Genomic DNA, 22,584 nt, shown 5'->3' on the forward strand with positions numbered 1-22,584 from the left:
TCATCTTGACACACTCCACTGATGAACCCACGTGAATTCACACACAAGCAGCTTCCTTGCATCAACTATAAAGAAAATACAATTTTTGGTTATGATGTATATGTCTAAATTGAATTACCTGTCAAAGACTATTTTACGCAACAATTTAAAGATTAAATCAGAGTGCTCTAAATTCTGAGGCATTTAATCTGTGCTAGTTTCATACCCCGATGTCTACACTCAGGCCCTGGCCGATGGAGCCTGATGCTTCTTTAAATGCATTGTTAAAGCTATTTAAGATTGTCTCCTTTTAACTCCCGTTTCTAGCTTAGAAAGTGGGTGAATCATTTGTTAAAACACCTAAGATCAGCACTCACAAAATCATGCAACTACGCAGCTCCTTTTTTTTTTTTTTTTACTACTATTCAACATTCAGACCGTTTATCTCAGTGCTGTTAATATACAGTTTGTCTGGTCTACTTCAGAGTACTGACATCTTCTATTCTAATGCAATTTAGTTTCTTCTCAGTTTTAGATAGTCAGTATTTTGATCTTCTGAAGACATGGCCTCTGTGAAATTAGGAGACAAAGTGAAGCTATCGGGACCATCAATAACCCAAGAACACTGCGGCCCTGGGGAGGCATATTTTATTTCATTTGTCAATATACTTCAGGAAACAATATACAAAGCAACGATGTGGTCACCTTTACTGAATGTGTGGCGTAGCTCAGTCGTAGACTCATTAAGATAGTGTGGTGGAGGGAAGAGGGGAGAAAAAAAAAAAAAAAAACAGGCCTTTGCAGCATAGGACCCTGCTCTTCATCAGTGGGGGATGAACAAAATCAGAGAGGAATGGAACGTGCTGGGAAAACAACCCTGTGCACGACACGCCTGTCGAAGATCTTACTGTTGTTGGTCAAAGGGGATACAAGAAGATGTGAACAAGGCTTAAGACTTTCAACAAGGCACTAGCTTATGAACCAATCCTAATATTCCAATGAAATAACCAGTGCTCATTTTAGTTTAACATGTTTATTACAATACATACATTTCACATTTGACCTTGTGACCTCTTGGTGCCCTGCACTGACTCAAAAGGTGATCCAGGTCATGTCTCCCTCTAACCTTCTGTGATACCACTCCTGAATTGGGTGCAAATGAAAACTCAACGCATGGATATCAGTGATTTCCCCTTCGTCACTACAACTCTTATAAATAAAACCTTTTTGAACTCTGCATCCTCTTCTTAAAACTTCATTGTTATGTTAGCAACTGTACAAAGGAATGAACCAGTGGAACCACCTCAGCTTAAAAAGGGACAAAAGAGGGGAAAAAAAAAAAAACAAAGAAAACAAAAAACCCAACAAGGATGGTGTGGTGTTGGTGTCCCAGGAGAAGGTGCAACAGGGCAGGGCAGAGGCAAAGGGAGAGTAATGGGAATGGTCCAAAGCATCACGCCATTATATATCTAAGATTTTTATTTTTAATTTTTTTGTTGCATTATTATTTTATTTTAAATCACTCCACCACACCACCAGGCACTGTTTTTTCAGACTGGGAAATGCAGGGCCACCAGAAGCTGCAAACAGATCACTGAACCATTGTGAGCAGCCATGACAGACCTGAGGGGTGGGGTTGTCTACCATGCCTGAGTACACGGTACAGTTCACCCAGAGGAGCCAAGAGGGGCAGAATCCAGACAGTCATCAGATTAACCGGCATTTGAGGAGAGGAACTACTTTGATGCTTTATGCTCAGCTTGTGTGTAAAATAAATGGCTTCAAACATCCACCTCCGTTTACATGCAGGTCACATGTGCTCAATGGTTCAATGATCTAGCCGACAGAATGAAGCTTTAAGTCTGCAAAGGAGTTAACATGAAGGAAAGGCTAGCTAATGAATGTAGCCGCCTAGGCGTTGATTAGTTTGGATGTCAAAAGCTTTGATAGGCATGGCTTTCCATGGCTTCAATCTACAAAACATATTTACAACATAGATAATAACATCTACAAGAAATCTACATTTTTTTTCCATTGAGGGTTTTTTACAAAATTTGTAAATCACCCAACCCCTCCCCCCTTCTCCCACAACAGCTCTTCATTTTCTCCCTCTTGGTTCTCCCAGCCCAACGGTCCAAGGGCAACCTGACTGCCACTGTTTTGTGTGTGTGCGTGTGTGTGCGTGTGTGTGTGTGTGTGTAAGACTGGGCTCAAGAGGAACGGAACTGCTCTCTCCCCCGCTTCCAACTATGTGCAATGGGTCTTTTCCCCCCGTCCCCCTCCCAACGCTTGCCTTAACGCACAAACCAGAAGTTCTCAGACCATGAATGAATTCTGATTCTTCAACTTTTCAAGTTCTTTGATTTGCTGTCTCAGAAACAGTATCCTGTGGGAGAGAAAGAGAGCACAGTTAGCGTTATTGAAGTTGACCTCACATGTCCACAGGTGTTGGCTTCTTGACTAAAATCGTCTCTTACCTCTGCTCACGCAATGTTGCTTGAATTTCACAGACTCTAACCAAAGACCGCAGGTTTTTGAGCTCGGTGCAGTTCTCAGACATGCAGATGCTCCCCATAGTGTGAGCCTCTTCACGTAGTCTTGATGCCTTGCAAGATCATCACACATAAATTAGCTTTGATGTGTGTTGTCATGGAGACCAGAACTAGCACAAAAGCCGTTATTTCTCCAGTTCAGTCCTTTAAGGGAAATTATTGACAAACCTGTTTCTCTGCATGTTCAGCAGGCCACCCCTGCACATGCTTGATGAGATTCTCATTGAAGTGGGCAGCAAGGGTGGGGGTGAAGGAGCAGGAAGGCCGAGCCGCTGAAGCCGAGGGGGGAGCGGAGGCAGAGTTGGGAGCATTGCTGCTGCTGGAGGCGACATGATTAGGACCAGGGGAGGGACTCCTCTGACTGCTGCAATGAACAGATGGTGAAGCCAGACATTTGAGAGCTGAGCTTTATAAAAAAAAAAAAAAAAAACCTTTTCAAATAATAGAAAAGTGGACACTAATGACTAATGACATTGGACATGTCAGATGTGTTCACAGAATAACACCGCAAGTCTGAAACTGGATAAAAATGTGTAACCTCAGTGTAAATGGCCCCATCTGCATGGGCTGACAGGAGAATGCACAATGCCAGTTTAAACCATTAGAAAAATTCACTATGAATCAACCAGTTTATTAAATAAATTATTTTTAAAAAAAAATATTGTTTGAAATTTTTGATGTGTTATAGACCAAACAGGAATTGTTATTATAAAATATAATGAAATTAATTGTTACTTATATCCTTGTTTGTGATACCTCGTCTGCATCTTCAGTATCCAGATTGAGTAACTCAATGAGCAGCACTGGAGTTGCCAAACTTATTTGATTTATGCTAATGTAAATTTCTATCTACATCACCCAATGTCAAGCACAGAAAAAATAAATCTGTTCATATATTTACATTGACTTCATTTGAATAAACATCTCTTATCAAAAAAGTGAATGGAGGAGGGCAACAACCACAGGTTGTTCCATTAATGACCAGCAGATGGAACTGCTGTGATGCATTTGTAAGTGGACTAGACCATATTTTGGCAGACCGCACTTTCAATACATTCAACTACAAGAGCAGAATCAGAGATAGATGGCCAAGGACCAAGGCCAAAAATACTCAAAATCAGCAGGGAGAAGGTGACTAAGATTTGTCATTACAACAAATGCTAACGATCTATATGCAGGCAACATCTGACATATCCACGCTTCCACAGGTATGGCCGACAAAGAAGACCCATATTTACCGAACTGCTGTCAGGTATTACCCACTGAGGTACATTATTTCACTTACAATACTATTTATTAAGTGGGTTTGGTACTACCTACCCTTGGCGCTGCAGGGTGCGTGGCGAGGCTGTGGTGGCATCATGACTATGCTGCTTATCGCTGGAGAGGGGCTGCTGGGAGGTGGGCTGGGGATGAGACGCCTGCTTCACCGCTGGCGTGCTCACCTGAATGCAACAAGTTAGAAAAGAAACCACAGAGTAAATTGAATTCCCTGTTTGTACAAATCTTTCTCTCCTCAAATCTTTAATTTCTTTAGTCTGGCTTCGACATCACACGATCCACTGTGCAGTAAGTAAAAGATGCAGCCGACTCCCCTTGCAAATACTTTATGCAAGTTTATTTTCTGGTATACCTAAAATGTCATTGAACTTCAGCCTTGAACATGCAACTTCAGTAAATGTCATTTTAGTGTAAAAGTCTCCTTTTGAAACGTGATTCAGAAGTTTACTTCCTTTTAGTCTCTGCAATAACTAAAAAATAAAATAAATGCTTTATATTTCAGAAATCCAACAGCAAATTGGCTCTGATAAAAATAGTTCCCCCTCAGAATATTGACATATGTGCCATCAACACTTAGACACCGAATTGTTAGTTATCCTTGATGACGGAACAAAATTTGCTGGTCATTTTTAGTCAATCCTCTACATTATATTACTATGGTCTTACTTTTGGCTGTGATATGACAGGCTGCGTGCTGAAGAGGGGCTTTAGAGGACCAGCGTTAGTCTGTGGTGTGCTAATCCTTGGAGAAACATAGGACCTGGGCGATGAGGCATCTGACGTTAATGACATCGGTGACTGGTTGGATTGTTGAGCTGCTGGAGAAACATGGGCCAAAGAAAAAGAAAAAGAAAAAAAAAAACAGATAATGAAAGGGACACAGTTCACTACATTCAACATTGAACAGGAATAGCACTACAGTCCAGGATGAAAGCATTTTGACGAGCCTTCATTTCTTATTCGTTAGCCTCAGCACATTCGATAAAAAAAAGATAATGGACACGGCATTAAAATGTCATGTCTCAACTTTGATTCTACATCAGCACAGACAGAAATGTGTATGAGTCAAGGGGTTTAAAGGTAACTGGACAACAAATACCCATTCTTTCTTATTGGACCTGTCCAAATGGTTCTGGTTGGCCTGTATGAGTAAATATCAATGAAAACTATAGCCCATCACATCCAAAACCAACCCCTCCCCACTACCACTTCAATACAAGTGCCACTGGCAGCTGAGGCGGGCTAATGAAGAGTGGAGTGTGTGTGTGTATATATATAAAGTTGATCACTGAAAACATTGTATTACAGCGTGTTTGCTATGTGGCGCAGCCTCCATGGGAACATGCAAACAGAGGGTGAGGGGAAATGCTTGAATTTGGGAATGTGCCTTAAATTACTAACACTGTATTGGCAGATGATATCATCTTATTTTAACCTTATCCAGTTTTTATCCCACAGGAAAACCAAAGGAATTCCTTTAAATTATCTCTGCTCATCAGTCAAAGCCATTATACATCACATCTTACTGACCATATTTCTATGCAGCTCTGAACATATGTTCATTTACCTTGGCTGGAGAGTTGGGCAGCTTGAGAGAGGATAGTAGTGATATTGAAAGCTGACGGTCCAGCAGTGAGGATCTTATGAAGCATCGACTGTAATGAAGCTTGTGTGACAGCAGCTGTAAGAACTACACAAACAGAAAAACAGATACACAGTCACAATGTGCTGATGTCCTGCCTCTATCTCTGCTATTAGTTTCTGCACTGTATCAAACTGAATATGCCAAAATGAGAACTGTGTTGTAAAATGTAAACAAGCTTTTAACTATCTCACATTAAGACTGACGGATTTCAGCACCGAACAAAATAAACAAACAAAAAAAATAAAAATCATTTTACCAGAATGCTTAGAATCTTTGATATCAGGCAGTTTAACGTATGTTGAAAGAATGTTTTAATGGTTAACAATGAAGGAATGGATTCGCTGACTTCCAGCTACAGTGCGAGTGGAATTACTGTAATGAGCCTATTTGGCTGTGAAGTGCCTGCATTTCTCTGATGGCACAAACATTCAGTTTAGAAGTTTAGAAAGGTTAATAAACATTGTGACCGCTATTATACCCAGCGCATACCCCACCCAGGTAAAACAATCACTCCTGGACCACACTGGCCATTGGGTGAACTGGAAACTGCCCATTTCATAAAGCTGGTGGATCATTGTGAAATTTAAGTTCTTACTCTGAGAGTACTTATGATGAAGTTATGACAATATCTGCTTGGTAAATTATCATGTGCGTACCAATACCAGCAACAATAGCAGATCCTCCACATACACAACCAACTATTCAATACTTTAATGGTACAGTTAACACTACCTTGTATAGAAGTACCATACTTTATTTTCTCACATGTACTACACTAATATCCCTGAGTACTAAACTTCATTAGTCAACTTATCACCATTACAGCTTGATTTTGTAATGAGGGAAATAATGTTCCCAGTGACCTAAAAATTAACTAATGAACCAAGATTCAGAAGATTGTTATGGTTATATTTCATCAATAACCCACATTGGCTTTGTGTGGGTGGCTTCAGGTTGTTTACACACAAAACACCTGGTTCAACACTGGGTGACTCATCACTGAGGTTGCAGTCGAGAACTGTGCCTACCTCCTGCTGTATGTGACGCTCAGTGGCAGTTTAAAGAGATGGCTCGTGTTTCCAAGAAGATATGTAAAAGACTCTACCATACGTTTGAATGTTTAAGTTCTCTCTATGAGTAGGGTCTTTTTGTGTGTATTGTACAGTAGGTCAGTGTACGAGACAGCTCCCTTCACATGTAGGGCCGACATAGAGAGGATGTCTGAGTCAAACTTTCAGAGCAATCACAAATTTTGGAAAACGATTTTCTCCAAAATTAAGTTTCACACTTTATGGATACTGCAGTCTTTGAAAATCTAGCTTTTCTTCATGCAAATATCTGTATTCATCCCTAGTGGGTTGAGCCTGCAGGCTCTTCAGCAGCAGCCTCCACAGTTATTGTATTGCTGCTCTATTCCTTCTTCTCATACCAACTAAACTCAAAATATTTCTGGTCTTTGACACAGTGAACCACCTGGGCCAGGGATTCACCCACGACAATACAAACAGCACAGTATAATTGGGATAGCAACTAAGACAGCATGCAATTGTGTGCTCAGACCAGTAAGACAGATTATGATGTCATGCCAAATAGACAAAGAGCAGTCTGACTAACAGCTGATAGAGGTGCAGCACATTTAAAACAATCATCTAGCTAGCTCTCATGGAGCCTTGCAGCAGGACTGGATGTTCTTTAGAATCACTTTTTTCCTAGATCTGCTTTTTACCTTCATTGATTTTTGCCATGTCCACACTGGCATTGTTGAGCTGTAGGGCAGTCTGAAGTGCTGGGAGAAGCTGGCGAAGCAGGGTGGGGTCTTGGAGTAGTGGAGGGGCGGGGGACTGTGAAACTGGAGACACGGGCACCGTGGACGCTGATGACCCAGCGGGCCCTGATGTTTGGTTCAAGGTCCCTGAGCCTGAGGATGAGGACTGGGACTGGGTGGCAAGGGTTGCAGTGGGCTTCTCCCCCTGGGCTGACTCTGCAATGAGAAAAAAGGGCAATGTAGTTTTAGTTGTGGCACACCTAATTCCCTAATACAAACCACAACACAGCCCTCCAGCTAATTTGAGTGGAAATATGGCATTAGATCTCTGGCAGAATATATCTAAAATTTCAGATTCTTTACAAGGTTTATGATGCTTTTTCACAGACTTAAGAAAAAGATAATGTAGGAATGTTATTTTGGATCATTGACTACAAGAAAGTGCAGCCAATAAGAAGATCAAAAACTGTCCATGAGTACATATCAAAATTTGCTCATTACGGATCATAATCAGACAATGTTCAGAGACAGTAGTCAGGGAGACAGAAAGGATGGTCACAGGTCAGAACTAAACCCATGCAGCTGCAGCTGTGACTGAGCCTCTGTGTTTACTCTTCTTGGGGAGCCACTCGAGTACCCCAAAAAGCAGACATTGAATTGAACTAAAATGGTGGCCTCCAGGAATGTCATAAATTGATTTCGATTAGTTCTTGGTTCAATAAAGAGGGGTGGCTCTATATTTTGGGTGTTTTGGTGGTTCATGAGTGGACAAAACCAGCAACTCCTGACCTAATTTAAGGTTGGTTTCTGGTTCGTCAGAGGTAAATATGTGCAACTCCTTCCACTAACAGTGGCCTGTAGGTGATGGTCTACCTATCAATTCGTCTGCATACCACAAGTACGACATATTAGGCATTACATTATTTACTGCTCAAACTATCTTATTCAGTAATTATGCAATTATTTCAGTGTTACTGGAGATTGTGGTTCAGATATATCAAGTCCACACACTTAAATTATCTGAATATTGGTCTGAATATTTATTTACCAAACTTCCAGTGACCTGACTTTTTTCACTAGAAAAAACAAAAACAAAACGGACAACTCACATTCAATGGATTTATATTATAACACTATCTTTTACATGCAAACAGCAATTTATACAGCGAGCATGCAAACTTACTGCAGCCAGGTTGTTTAACAGTAATTGGTGACAGCTGATATGGCGTCTGTTCTAACTTCTATACTGCCTTGCTAATGATAATTGCCATCGGAGCTCAGAGAACCTGTGTGTCTGAGTCACTTACCACTCTGCCTGATGAATTTTTCACTTCCACGCACATTTTCACCATCTCATGCATAATCTTTCTTAAGCAGGTGGCCTGATTGCATTATGCACCCAAAGTTTGATTTTGCTGATGAGTGAACCAGTGTTGTCTGTTAAAAGATAACAGTTGTACAGCCCTACAACAATGTGTTACCTTGATTTTATTTAATGAATGCATGAGACTTTACAGCAGCTGCATCAATAAACAATAAACACATCAATCCATCCATCTTCAATCGATTTTCCTTTACCGGGTTGCAGCACACAAATTATTAGAAATTTTATTGAAATTCTTACAACATAAAGGCAAGAGTACTCATAAAATACTTGCCCTTGGTATCCAAAAGCCAATATTTCAAAATAACATACAGCCAATCATTGGCCTTTATTGAAAGATGAATTGCTATATGCATGCTTTAAATCAGTTTGGCTTTTATTTTATTTTATTTTTACTATTAAGAGCTACTAGTTTTTTATAGCTTTTCTAAATTTATGATTGCAGAAGATAAAAAAATATTTTTAAGAGTCTTAAAATACAGTGAAGGATCTGTTTAATCCCCTGATCTATTAAAATTTTCCCTGCTGCTTCAGTGATCAAGCCAACAAACTAAAATCTGTTTAACTGCTGCAGTGAAGAGGACTCACTGGGATGACCCTTTCACAATGTCAAGTATAAAATCTATATAGGAGCATGCATGCAGTTATTCACCTCAAACAACTTTTTAAAACAGTTTTTTAAATAAAATTATTCTGACAAAATTATTGATAAGACAACTAGATGCATTTCTTGCTCAGGGCAAAAGACTTCTCCAATCAATTGAGGGCCGCTGACTGAGCCACATGACCCAAGAAAAGCTGCTGAACCAGTGGTTTCCGGCATCTGCACAGAGTGAACAATCTTTTTCATGTTTACAATTATGAACCGTCTTATAATAGAGGCTTTCATTCAGGTCATTACATTTATACAATTTAAAGCTGTTTAAGATACAAGAGCAATTCCAACATAGGGGTAGCCCTGGTATATAAAATCTCTCAGTTTCATTTTAACATACCACTCTCTCTTCAAACTGACTCAGTTTGTGATACACACCTGATGGAGTTGCATGCACTCCAGTGACTGACTGAGAACTAGCAACCTCCCAACTAGTTTCTACTCACAACCTTGTGGTTTGGATTACACTGCCTCTCAAAACTGCCTGCATGTCAGTTACACCTAGTGCATAGAGAAATCACCAGTGCAAAGAAAAGAAATAGGACGAACTGCAGGAACAAACACCAGAAACATATTCAATCAGAAGGGTAAATTCCTCCAACACACGTCTTAGAAGTGCTGTGTATTCTTAAAATCATTTAGTTTTTTTGTAACAAATAATAAAGTAAAGACTCTTTTCCGCTTTTCTTTAGTGCATCACGTATTTTTCTCTTTCACTTCAGTATCTGGCAGAACTCATGACTGGCTAATGCCTAAGTCTGAGTATCAGAATCCATAACAGCAAGCACATCCTAGTATTATAACATTTCTCACACAGAACGCTACCAAGGACCACAAGTACATTCACAATATCTGAGAAAACTGTATGAATAACTCGATAAATACTTAAATACTTTTTGAAGCAGAAAGGGCTTTTTGGGAAAAGGTAACCATTGATGTACCAATAATAAAAGCAGTGAAGGATAATAAAGAACATGTGACTAAAGCACATCAGGTAACCGCTGCACACTACTGTGGACTAGGCTCTGACATACCTTTTAAGCAATTCATGGTATTGACATTGTTGAAGAGTGTGCAGCAGCAATACAAGTAGCAGTAGCCTGGGGTGAACTTCTTGTAATAAAAGAATTTTAGTCAACTATTTTAATTAAGTTTTTCCTGTCTGGCATGAGTTTTCATGCATGTCATGATGACAACAGATGGAAACAGGCCTTAAAAACCATTCACAAGACAAAAGAACAAGCTCACTGGCTATAAAGAAAGAAAGACAAAGAACAACATTTACTCTACAATCAAAATTGTGCTGCTATGTACTAGCTACCAAAACACCAATGGATGGCACTGTAACCTAATTAAGTGAGTTCTCACAGTTCATTCACTCCTTTCAGTTTGCATTTCATGCAGTCAAAACTGGCAAAATTATTCTTCCAAGGAAAACAACACACATCAGTAAGGACTAGTTTATTGTCAATTTCTGTGCATCATGTCCGTAATAAGGCATATTTGCAATAATTTTTGTGCATATTTTCAAGATGTGCCCTCAGTGTGCTAAGGCTGAAATGTTAGGCTGGCCAACCGTATTTTGCACCACTTCTCCAAGTTTTCAAATAACTCAAATTTCTTTCTGCAGCTAAGTTGGGGAACCCACATCATACCTTGTTTGCTCAATTATTTTATGGTCACAGTTGGAATGCCTTTTTTTGTTAGTTTGTTTTTACCCATAATCAAAAGTACATTTTTAATTTAATGACCATTTTATTTAATTCAAAGATATAATTGAATTTAGAATATTTGGCATCTCCTTCACACACGCTTAAGACACAGTGACTTGTTCATAATGTATAATTTGCCTTCTAATATACAACATTTTTATCTCGGAACAGTAAACGCTACTTGGCCAAAACTGAACCAGCAAATGATTAGCTTTAGTACACAGCCAGAGTGCATTATATTTTGCATTACTTTTTGTATTCAGTTTCTTGGCTTTCATCAGCCAAAGGTCAGTTCAACAACAGTCAGAATTAACTCAGCAGTAACTACAATGCTAAAGCTGAATGCTCAGAGGCAGGTTTGAGGGAGAAGGAAATGAGAAAACAAAACAAAACAAAAACACACTGCAAACTAGAACAACTCCACCGTAACAAGCAGCAGAAGACTTACTAGAACCAGTAGGGGCTGCTGATGCTTGCATAGCCTCCCTTCTGTAGTCCCTGTCTTTGGGGAAACTGTTGATAACTGCAGTCTTTGTTGCCTCCTTTTGCCTCTGCTCCCTGGGAAACAGAGTAAAATATATGCATGCAAACATAATATGAACCATGTAATCAATGTTTATGTGACACTGGATAAAATCAAATGGGTGTGTATAATCCAGTGGTCAGGGTGGATGGATTATAACTACCTCTCCAGCCACTCCTTGGGCTTCTCCCACTGAGACACCTCTGTCCTGCAGTTATAATAGTATTTCTTCCCAGATGAACTAATGTGCTCTGACCAGTCGTCACCAGGTTCGTAAGGCTGTAACACCAAAAAAGAAGTGCAAATGTTTAGAAATATGGAGCCAGCCATGCAGAAAGCTTGCTTGTTTGTGTGTGTGTGTGTGTGCGTGTGTGTGTGTGTGTGTGTGTTTACAGAGTCTGATGCAAGTGCTTGTAATGTAATCTAAAATGCACATTAAAGACTGGGGGTGGAAGACAGAGAGCTTCAGCTGTTTTCTTTTTTTTTTGTTAACTGGGAAGAAATCTTTAGTTTGAATTTCAGAGACATTAAGCATTTATTAATATTTATGTATTAAGAGTTGTATTAGATCATATCATTGCTCATATTGAGAATGGCCTATGATGAAAGTAAAACACAATGATAATTTTTCTTACAATATTGTCATTTCATGAGAGCTTGGTTCTTTCAATGATAATCAATTTTCAAATTTATCAAAAAGGATATGAAGAGAACGATGAGAAAAAAGTTAAATGATATCCATCCTGTATCACATTCACACTTTTGCTCTGACAGTATCAGATAATGTTTTCTGGGATCTTATCTCTGTTACTGAAGCAGGGTTGTTTTCATGTTTTTGAACCTTTGTGCCAAGAAGATGCAACAACACCTAATGTCAAAGTGCAAACTACTGAACAACAGCACCTGCCAAGAAACAATTCAAATTGTACGATGTTCAAAGTCCACAGCTGACTGAGCTCAGGCCGAGTCAACACTTACTGTGTCTGAGGTCTTGCTGGGGTTACAATGAGAGTTGGTGCTATGAAGGGAGCTGTGGTTGTGAGAGTTTTCTTGTGGGGAATAACTGGTCCCTGCCGCATAAGACAAGAAGAGAAGCAACACCATCAGTAACAGAATAACAGACAACAGTAACTTTGCAAATTCATGGATAAAGGTAAGGCAGAAAACAAGAGCAAATACATCAGTCTGAAAATATCTTACAACAGGTATTGACTCTCCTAAGTTAAGTGTGCCAAGACAGCAAATTAACCATGCCACCCCACCCCTAGTTTCTGGTCAGACAATGCTACATTTCCAGTGGTTGCTTTGTCAACCTCCACACTAATTTGGTGCATTCACATTAAATACGGCCACATGCAGTGCACGACAAGAATCTGAATGGTGCATTCAAAACTAGGTAGGACTCGACATTTAGTCAAAATATAATTTGCAATAATAGAAGCTTCTATTTTTAAATCAATGGGTAGACAAGAATCTTATATTGTGATTGATTGGTGAATGAACAAACAGCTGTGAGTGACTGAACACCACAACACTAACAAATTCACAGCACATATTTATGCTATCAACAATCTGATTTGAGACAGAAATACTACATTCTACAGGTCTTCTCAGACTATACCACTTCTCTGAAGATGATTTCCCTTGATAGTGATAATGGCAGGAAAGAAAGATGACTCACTCTGATTTACTGAATCATAAACAACCAGTTCACTTGTGATCATAAAATGCTGTGAGAGAGTAAAGCTTTTCCCCTTACAAACTACCTTCGACAAATGTTAACAGCTTTGCTATGTGCAAAAAAGAAAGAAAGGACACAAGCTACACAGCAAACATTAATAAGTGATAAATGACAAAGTTTGTCAATTTGAGGAAAAAAAAAATGCTCAGCACTAGTTCATAGTGTTTGCTTCACTGCTTCACAAATTACGAGACATTATTAGCTGTACAATAGTGAACCTGGACATCTTTCTCAACTGACTCACTGCTGTACCAGAGGATAATTCACTGGCATGTACAGAGGGACAATAAGTGGATCAGTATAGAAATCAAAAGCGTGATAGCACCTCTGCAAGCTGCAAGTTGTATCATGAAATTTTACAAGATTGTGAAGCAGCAGTAGCAGCAGTGTTTCTCAACTGCATAATGTATTGAGCTGAGAGACAGACTCTAGGACATGCCCTATTTATTAATTAAGCAGCTTTAATTTAAATTGTTGCTACAAATGTTTGCCTAACAAAGCATCTTAAGTTTAATAACCTCTCCCAAGTACGAGACTGCCTTCTTGACAATGGAACAAAAGGCAGCTCTACCACCACTACAGGTAGCAATCAGACAGCAAGACACAACCTGCTTCAGCTCAACCAGTGTCTTCAGTTCCGCTCAGCCATTATTAGATGCTTAAAGTACAAGCTCCGCCAGCTATTTTGACATGTGTTTTTTGAATTGCTTGGGGAATATAATTGTATGCCAGTCAGGGTGATAACCAGGAATAGCTAACTGCAATGAAAATCCTCAAAGGACAAAGGATGATTGCACTGAACACCACTGTCCTAGACTGAATAACTTCTGTGGCCAAATACAGAACAGGCAACGGCAACACAAAGAGTAGCTGCAACAATGTGTAGCATGTGCAGTAGCATGAAAGAAAACACCACAAGTTGTAAATCAGCATTCCTTTTTGAGATTCTTGCCAGAATCGACTTGGTATCTTAATCTTAGCCACAGAAAGACACTATGCCAAACTCATTTTCAGAAGCTGAACAGAAATCCAGCTACGAATATGTAATGTAATAACATTCAAGTTGACAACAACAATAAGCTTTGGACTACTTGATATCACAGGGGAGAAATTAGTGTGACAACAGCAAGTCACTGTGGTGTTTTTTTTTTTTTTTTGGCTGTCAGAGCTAGTGCTATTATCAGAAACCAAAGATATTGTTGATAAAAGGTGTGATTGAACTCTAATTTTTCGGACCTGGCTTTGTCATTTGAGAAGTAATGAGGAGCAGACTAAGCTGGTCTGCAAAATATGCCAAGACAGGAAACACAGCAAATCTTCTCTGTCACCTTAAAAAGGTACCATCCCACTGAGCACACCCAGTCTGTGAGAATGTGTTCTAGTATCAGCCTGATTCAGCACAGCCAACAACAAGCAGGTCTAGTATTAGCAGGGATACTGTTTACCCATTTTGCATTGTGCATCTAAAAAAAATTCAGAAATGTAAAACCTGGGCATTTTATTCTATTTCATATAGGTACTTTTTCCATATATATATATATATATATATATATATATATATATATATATATTTGTCTTACAGTGGAGTGTTTGAATATGCCAGAGGATCCCCTTGTTCACTTTGCTTAGTTTTATACTACCTCAAACATCTGAGATGTTGGCTTTGCAGGAGTATGATTTATATTACAATAATGCTGTTTGTTATTTTACCAAAACTGACTTCATTAGTTTGCTTTTGTTTATGTTGCGAATGTATAAAAAGGAAAACATCATTATAAAATGCACTCATAGAACAAGAGCACTGCCGCTTTTCCTTTTGCCAGTACTGGGCCCTATTGCTCTACTGCACCAGTAGAGGAAGGCATTTCATACAATGTAAATGCATAATGTGGATTCCTGGCCTGCATGAAAGCCTTAGACAAAAAACAAAACATGCAAGACCTGATCATGATAAATATTGATCAGTATGGAAAAACATTTTGATAATTTTCTTCTGGTGATTTTTGAGAGATGCGGATTGCGCCAATGATCGTAGTCTCACAAGCATCCCCTTCATCATGAACAGGTGAATCACACTTGAAGCGCTCCTATTTAGTTGTCTCACTTTATACTGCTTGTTTTACAGATCACAGTACAGCACAGTACACAGGTAAAAAAAAAATTCTATCTATTTACCAGTTTCCACTGAGTAGCAATTCCATTCCAGAGTCAATGCAAGCCAAGATGTACATCAACTCCTCAGCCCAGCCCAGGAAATGTGCAATGGTTATGCGCTACGTAACGCTTGATACAGTTCTTCTGAATTTTTGCTGTTTCAAAACCAACTGCAGCCAGTGCAATGACTATCTGACTACAAACTGCAGAAACCAGCAGCTAGAAGTTTTAATTCATGGTTTTGTTTATCAAGGTAGCATTGCAGTATAGTGGTTAGCGCTGCTGCGCCACGACAAGGTCGTGGGTGCGGTTCCCAGGCCTGGGTTTGCATGTTCTCCCAGTGCTTGCGTGGATTTCCTCCAGCTACTCCGGTTTCCTCCCACCATGCAAATACATGCATACTTGGGTTAATGGGTGACTCTGCATTGTCCATAGGTCTTGAGTGTGAGTGGTTGTTCGTCTTTGTATGTTGACCCTGCAATGGACTGGTGACCAGTCCAGGGTGTACCCTGCCTTCGGCCAGTGTGAGCTGGGATTGGCTCTAGCACCCCCCCCCCCCCCCCCCCCCCCCCCCTCAGCAAGCAACACAAACAATCACTGGAGCCAAGAGATGCTTCTGTTTTGCAGATGTACCACACCTCTGATGCCCTGCTGTTGATGGAAAACTGGAATGGAACTTTTGTAAAGTCTGAAATTAGCAGGAAAAAAGATTTTGAAATTAGATCAAACCAGTGATCCACATTAAGATCCTTGTCTTCATAACCTATTCAATCCAACACACATTACTTATGATTCAAGTTTAACAGATTATTTTGAAACTGATGTTAAGTCATGTCTTAACATAGGTACAAGCACACTATTCATATTGTAGCTTCGATACTGACTCAACTCACTTCTACAGTGGTGGAAGTGAGTAGATAGCAATGCTTCAATGTGGAAACATTACTATAGTGCTGACACGTAAAACAAACATGACATTACCTTCAATACAACCAAGAGATTCTATATTACAAGTATACCACAATAATATTACCATTAACGTATAAAGCTACGGGGTGGCACGGTGGTATAGTGGTTAGCGCTGTTGCCCCACAATAATGAGGTCGCAGGCTTGGTTCCTGGGCCTATCTGTGCGGATTTTGCATGTTCGCCTCATGCCTGCAGGAGTTTCCTCCAGGTAATGCGGTTTCCCATGTGTTGGCCCTGTGATGGACTGGTGACCTGTCCAGGGTGTACAATGGTCACAGAATTTTTTTTATTTATTTATTTATTTATTTATTTATTTATTTTTTTTTTGGGGGGGGGGGGGGGGGGGTAAGTAGTAGAAGAAGAGTGAATGATTAAATGGCTATGTAACATTTTTTTAAATGCTCTAAAAATTCCACTTCATGCACTGGCAACACTGATACCTCAGCTCTCGTAAAAGCTCAACAGAAGTTACACCAAAACAGTACCAGGTACAAATGCAACTAATCAGGTGAAAAATCAAAAAGGAGTGCAGAGTTCCCAGAGCCACAAAATTTTTGACCAGCATCAACAAGCAGTGCACTCACATTAATAAGGTGCTCAGAACCAGCCAATCTTTGGCTAAATGCAGATACTTGCAGACAGCATATTAAAGCAAGCCAAAAGCTTAATTTAAACAGAATAAGCATAACAGTTATAACTACAGTAGCTACACATCATATATAATCTGCTGAAGCTATTGATTAAGTTTGTCAAGTTAAAAGTCCCAAATCTTGAATGAAAATAAAGCGGTGTATGGACTGTGTTTCTAGAGCTCTTTTCTTCTCTTACTACCCACTGATATCGCTTTAAAATTGAAGCCCCATTCATGCAGTGCACCTCTACCACACGTTCCTACACTCATATACTCCCCCGGACACTTTGAATGGTGGACTGGACAATGTGGCCATCAAAACACTACATTCTCATTCATGGACAGCCCGCTCTACCTACTGAGCCACATCCACCCCAAGTCACATGAGAACAAATTTGACAAGGGCTGTGATGCATTTTAAAGCTTCTCACATATATTTTAAGTTTAAGATTCACTTTTCACACACAGCAGAGCAACAACAATCTCAGAAACACTCTGCTTTGCGACTTCAAGTAATTCAAGTGTAGTGAGAGTAAAGTCACTCTCGCTACATGCATGGCTCCTTGCCCTTGTTGGCCATTGCACCAACGTGTACAGAACCAACGCAGAGACTACGAGTAAGCAGGTCTCATCTTTCACTTATTTCGGGTCTATGACTCCCAGTTTGGTGCAAAAGAATTAGATAAAACTAACAGGATTTAAATTACTTGAAAGTGTTCTTTCTGTACTTCCTCAAACCTAATAAGACTTAAGTTTGAGGCTCCAAACTGAAAATGAGGCAAGCAGCACAAAATACAAAACACTGACTCAATGCATTTAACACACTAAAACAACAGGTGCCATTTACTTATTTTGCACCATGAGTTTACAGAGTCGCTGCATACTAGAAGTGTGTATAACCTTAATCAGATAAATGTTTTTAAGCTGCAATATGAAAGAACTTCTCAATAAAATCAATAGACGTATTTGATATAACTATTTTTACGTTAAGATGACGTTAAGTGTTGACAAGAGGTGGGCTTTCTGTACATCTAGCAGGCAAAATATTCCATATCTTTTTAACTGAGGCATCCTGCTAAACGTTCACCAGCTAGTTGCTGTATTTCTGTTGTTTGCTGCTGAGCAAATAGTGTACACAGTCTATCAGCGGTTCGTTGGTGGAAACAGCTGCCTGTTGCGGCTGGAAACAAGACTGACGACAGTGTTCAGTAAACCACAACAGTAAAGCTGTTGACCAGAAAACCAAAACAACAAGCTGAAGATCCAAACACTCCCCAAGCATGACGTGGGGAGACATTATTCGCTGCAGGAACATCACTACAAGCAACTCTATTCCCATTTCAACCATTTTATCTAATGGTCACTTATATTCCCAAAACATCTCATTCTCACTTTAAATCTAACAATCTATTACATGGTTACCTTAACAAATTACAAACAGGGCTGCTAATGCTAATCTGCATCACCGACTAATTTGTTTTAACATTTAACAATTATTAAAATTAAAAATTTTGAAGATGATAAATCTTGACAAATAATTTGAAGAAATATTTCCTGTTAACATGGTCCAAATTACTAAACATTTGTGGCCATTACAACATAATATAGGCTATCGTTTGTTAAACGCTATAATATCAATGTTGTTCACAGTACAGTCATTACGTGTAATGCCTCTGCAAAAAACTGTTTTGCTGTTTTTGATTTTATTTGACTCATTATCCCTGCTTCTGCAATAAACACCTGACTTGCAGTGAGTCACCTGATACATCAAATGGTATTAGTAACTACAGTAAAGTGATCCTGTTGAAACAAACAACAAAAAAAAAAATAAACAAAACACTCAGTTTGAGGGCTATCAGCTAAAGACCGGCTCTTGCTGGATGCATTAACAGCCAATGACTGCTAAAATAAAAGTTCAAATTTGTGTAGGATACAAGTGCAGGATACAATTTCAATCTCAAAAATAAAATGCTAAATTTTGTCTTACGTACATCGTACGTACGTACGTACGTACATGTTCCTCTAGCTCCACCCCCCCCCATGCCCCCCTAATTATTATTATTTATTTTTTTTATCTCCAAACAATCCCATGGGCCACTCTGTTGGTAGAGACAGGTGTTGTCATTTCTCTTGCCAGGACAGAGATGTTGCACACAGAACACTATCATTAGTCCCAAAAATGTTTCACAGACATGTCTCAGAAAAACCAGCTAATATAATAAAATATATCATATATAAAAAAAAAGATAGTATAAGAAAGATATAGTGTGCCAATTAAACATAATATTCTCTAGCAAAACTACAGCCAAGTCCCACATTAAAATAACACTTTATTTTTAACCACAAGCCACATGAGAATTAATGTGTTTCCTCATGTTATTGTTATCTTGAAAAGAACAACACTACATACTTGTAAAAAAATAAAAATGAAAATAAAAGCATCAACTCTATATGGAGGTCCTGTGATGTCACTGAAAACCTTAAAAAGATTTACATTCAGTGAACTTTTAAACCCAAACAACACCTGAACACCTAGGTACTCTTTGTGCTGTTTCTTTCCATGGCACTGCAGAATAATCTCAATATACACACACATTAATATGTGGACTGTGGGTTTTTATGAGAACATGCATGACAACTGTTTATTCAACTGCTGACAGCTGAGATTTACTTGTTAACATGGATTGCAACTTGATTAAATAAAAATATGGTTAATTGCTACTGAATTTCATTAATGTATCTATTATTAGCTTCTTCCCATTTGATGCAGCATCACAACAGCAAGAATACCAATAGCTTAGTAGCTTAAAACAAGTTGTACCTTTGTCTGAGCATAAAACAATTAATTACACAGTTGAAAGGATCTGGTCTTAAAGCGCTCAACTACAAAGAATAATAGACCAGTAAGAAAAGCAACACCTTGTTTTTCCTTCCATGACTTTGCAACAGCATCATCTGTAGTCATTAAAGTGAGTAATTAGTTTTTAATCTAGACCCATTTGTTTCTCAATAACCACATCTCACCTCCATCTCTCTCTCTGGCGCGATGTGTGTGGACAGCCTTTGCTCTGCCGTGCCCTGTGCTGTCGATGTGTTTGTTTTCAGGGCTGTCAGACCTCCTGAGCATTTTGCAGGGAGGAGTGACATCTGAGTCTCGCATCTTTTCATGTCGATGGTCCCCTCCTGGATGGCTCTTAGATGAGTATTTGAGAGTCTAGGCACAAATGAAAACACCAACTCATAAAATATCTTAGGCAGGATATGATTGGCAGTCAAACCAGTATAACTAAGCATCATGTTTAACTGTTCATAGAACTACAATGTCTGAAAACACACGCTTCACAGTTTGAGTATTTCAGGTATTGATTTGCAGAGCTAAATGCAGACATGCAGCTCATTGTGAATTCAGACCAGATTTATCTGTCAATGGCCTCTTGTGCCACATTTCTAAATAACAATAATCACAAACGTCTCACTTCATATTGTAGTATTTTTGTGTACTGACAGATTGTATTCTCTGAAAATGGCGAAGTAAACAAATCGTTTTACCACAAAACGAACGATAGCTACGTTAACTGGCTATTGATTGCAAATTGCTTGCTACAATTGTTTGATGAATACATTTCTCGTACTTTGATGTTTTCAGAGATCGGCTAGCTATACCGTTAAAATGACAGATTGCGGTCAGGCCCTAATCGGACTGGTTAGCAAGCAAGCTATCATCAGCTTTGAGCTGCAATAAAACTCGCCTGTACCGTCACGAAACCCGCTGAATTCGACGAAAACATGAAGTCTGTGTTACATTCACATTACAGTGTTTGTGTTAAGAGAAATGTACAGCGCTCAGGCGCCATTTTCAAAGAAAACCATTTACTTTTCGCGTTATTTCCCGCACTGACTGGGGCCTGCGGTGCTCCCCAGAAGCCTGAGCTAGAGTGTCCATTTTAATCTTATTTGCTGCTAGCAAGATAGCATGCTACGGCTAGCTAACAGGTACCTGATAGGGCTGAGAATCTCTTCGGTCGCACCTGCGAACATAAAGAAAACAATTGTGAATAAGAAACTTAAAATGTCAATGCAGAGAAATAGTTGGAAGTGCTGCAACAGCTGGACGTACAAGTTTCCAGACACTTATTTTGGTTTCAGTAAAAATGGCGGATTGTCAAAGCGTAGCTACGAGGAAAAGGAAAACCTGAATAAGTAACGTTAAAGAAAGATGTTTACCCATCGCCGAGTCTCGGTTGTTTCCTTGCATACATTACCATCAATGCCGTGTTAGTGTGTTTAGAGTGGGATGTGAAAGACTGATAACGGTACTATATATTCTTGTGGATTCGGCGACCTGAAATCATCAATTATTTCAACCTAGCTTATGGGTATTTCAATGCTATCGGCAGCACTGGTCGGAAGAGCGCCCTCACTCAGTCCATCTCCCTCTCAGATACAGCAGCTCCTCAATCTGCCGAGGAAACGTAGCAGTGGAGCTGCGCGCCGGGTTGCCAAATATTAGACAATCACTAGTTTGGACAAGCCCCCGTAAACTCAATACGACACCAGGGAATCTTATAAACCACACTATCATCAACATCAAAGTACTGCTTTTACAGTACTTATTTTTTTTTCGTTTTGTGCTATACTGTTCACACATTTTCCGATTACACACGTACCGTCCGTAACGCAAAGCAATGGATTTTTTTGTGTACAAATCCTCTAGTGTTTGTCTGAGACTTTTGGAGTAGGATATTTCCGACAATAAGTAGGGGGAAAACATCCAGGATTTAAGACATACCAATTAAATACGACAAACTGGATTGTGTACAGACATGGCAACCATACCTCCCCCTTCTGATGGCAACATCCGGGACACCTGGCTGGGGGAGCAGTTATAAAAACTTGTCAAATTGGACGGCCGCGACATATCACTCTCTTCCTCCCACCCTTTCTTTCGTCTCCTCTCTCTGGGTATGGATTTTGTCTTTTTTGTAAATCATTGATTCAACATTCTCACAACCAAGGGCAGCAGATGATATTTGACAGGCCAGCTCAGGTCTACAGCAGGTAATGGCTTATTTCCTGCTGCCATCTAATGGTTATACTTAGATATCGCAAATACCCACGAATACTCCTGCAGATGTTCTAGCTGCAGTGTTGTCTTAAAAGGTGGATTTTCATGAGCGACATTAACGTAACACTAATTATTTTTATTTTAGTATATTCATTATTATATTCATTGTCTGTTTCCAACATGGATTTTGCACGTACAATTCAGCAAAAAAAGCTGCAGTATATGTATAAACGTGTATAATACTGGGACAAAACAGAAAGTACCACGGGTATATATATTTAAGAAACTAAAACATTACCAGTATACCCATAAAGGTTACACTGTATGAAATGGAACAGCGTGTTTATCCAAAGCAGCTTCTTCGCATTTTGTGGTTTTGAAAAGGTTGTGTCAATGGCTCAGAGTGAGTATTTGTCAGAAGAAAGCTGTAGGACTCTATTGTTTCCAAACAATATGTCCCACATCATATCCCAGGGTGAGCACAAAGGAAGCTGCAGTGCAGCATTTTCACACAGAATGCACTTTAAT

At 39.4% G+C, this 22,584-nt stretch overlaps 1 protein-coding gene across 3 annotated transcripts; it reads right to left on the minus strand.

Annotated features, from left to right (window-relative positions):
* Positions 1-1,453: 1,453 nt before the first annotated feature.
* On the minus strand, positions 1,454-21,445 carry waca (WW domain containing adaptor with coiled-coil a). Of its 3 annotated transcripts, none has more exons than XM_029529462.1 (13): positions 21,216-21,445; positions 20,989-21,019; positions 20,016-20,205; positions 12,475-12,566; positions 11,660-11,775; positions 11,408-11,531; positions 7,184-7,427; positions 5,380-5,502; positions 4,479-4,627; positions 3,852-3,976; positions 2,700-2,895; positions 2,457-2,584; positions 1,454-2,365 (listed from the first exon to the last, which is right to left on the minus strand). In XM_029529462.1, exons 1-13 carry the CDS (start codon positions 21,254-21,256, stop codon positions 2,296-2,298), a joined length of 1,629 nt encoding a protein of 542 aa, XP_029385322.1. In that variant the 5' UTR covers positions 21,257-21,445; the 3' UTR covers positions 1,454-2,295. The 3 variants fall into 3 exon arrangements, with proteins under 3 accessions (XP_029385322.1, XP_029385321.1, XP_029385320.1); XM_029529461.1 differs by having other exon boundaries at positions 7,184-7,438; positions 11,422-11,531; positions 21,216-21,444; XM_029529460.1 differs by having other exon boundaries at positions 4,479-4,630; positions 7,184-7,438; positions 11,422-11,531; positions 21,216-21,444.
* Positions 21,446-22,584: the final 1,139 nt, after the last annotated feature.

This window comes from Echeneis naucrates, chromosome 20, assembly GCF_900963305.1.
Source record: "Echeneis naucrates chromosome 20, fEcheNa1.1, whole genome shotgun sequence".
NCBI classification, from domain to species: Eukaryota; Metazoa; Chordata; class Actinopteri; order Carangiformes; family Echeneidae; genus Echeneis; species Echeneis naucrates.

Coding starts and splice junctions, on each gene's coding strand:
- waca (XM_029529462.1), bottom strand. CDS start 21,256: ATGGTAATGTATGCAAGGAAACAACCGAGACTCGGCGATGG. Junction 20,206..20,988: donor GAGATTCTCAGCCCTATCAG/GTACCTGTTAGC, acceptor ATTTGTGCCTAG/ACTCTCAAATACTCATCTAA. Junction 11,532..11,659: donor CCCAAGGAGTGGCTGGAGAG/GTAGTTATAATC, acceptor TCTGTTTCCCAG/GGAGCAGAGGCAAAAGGAGG.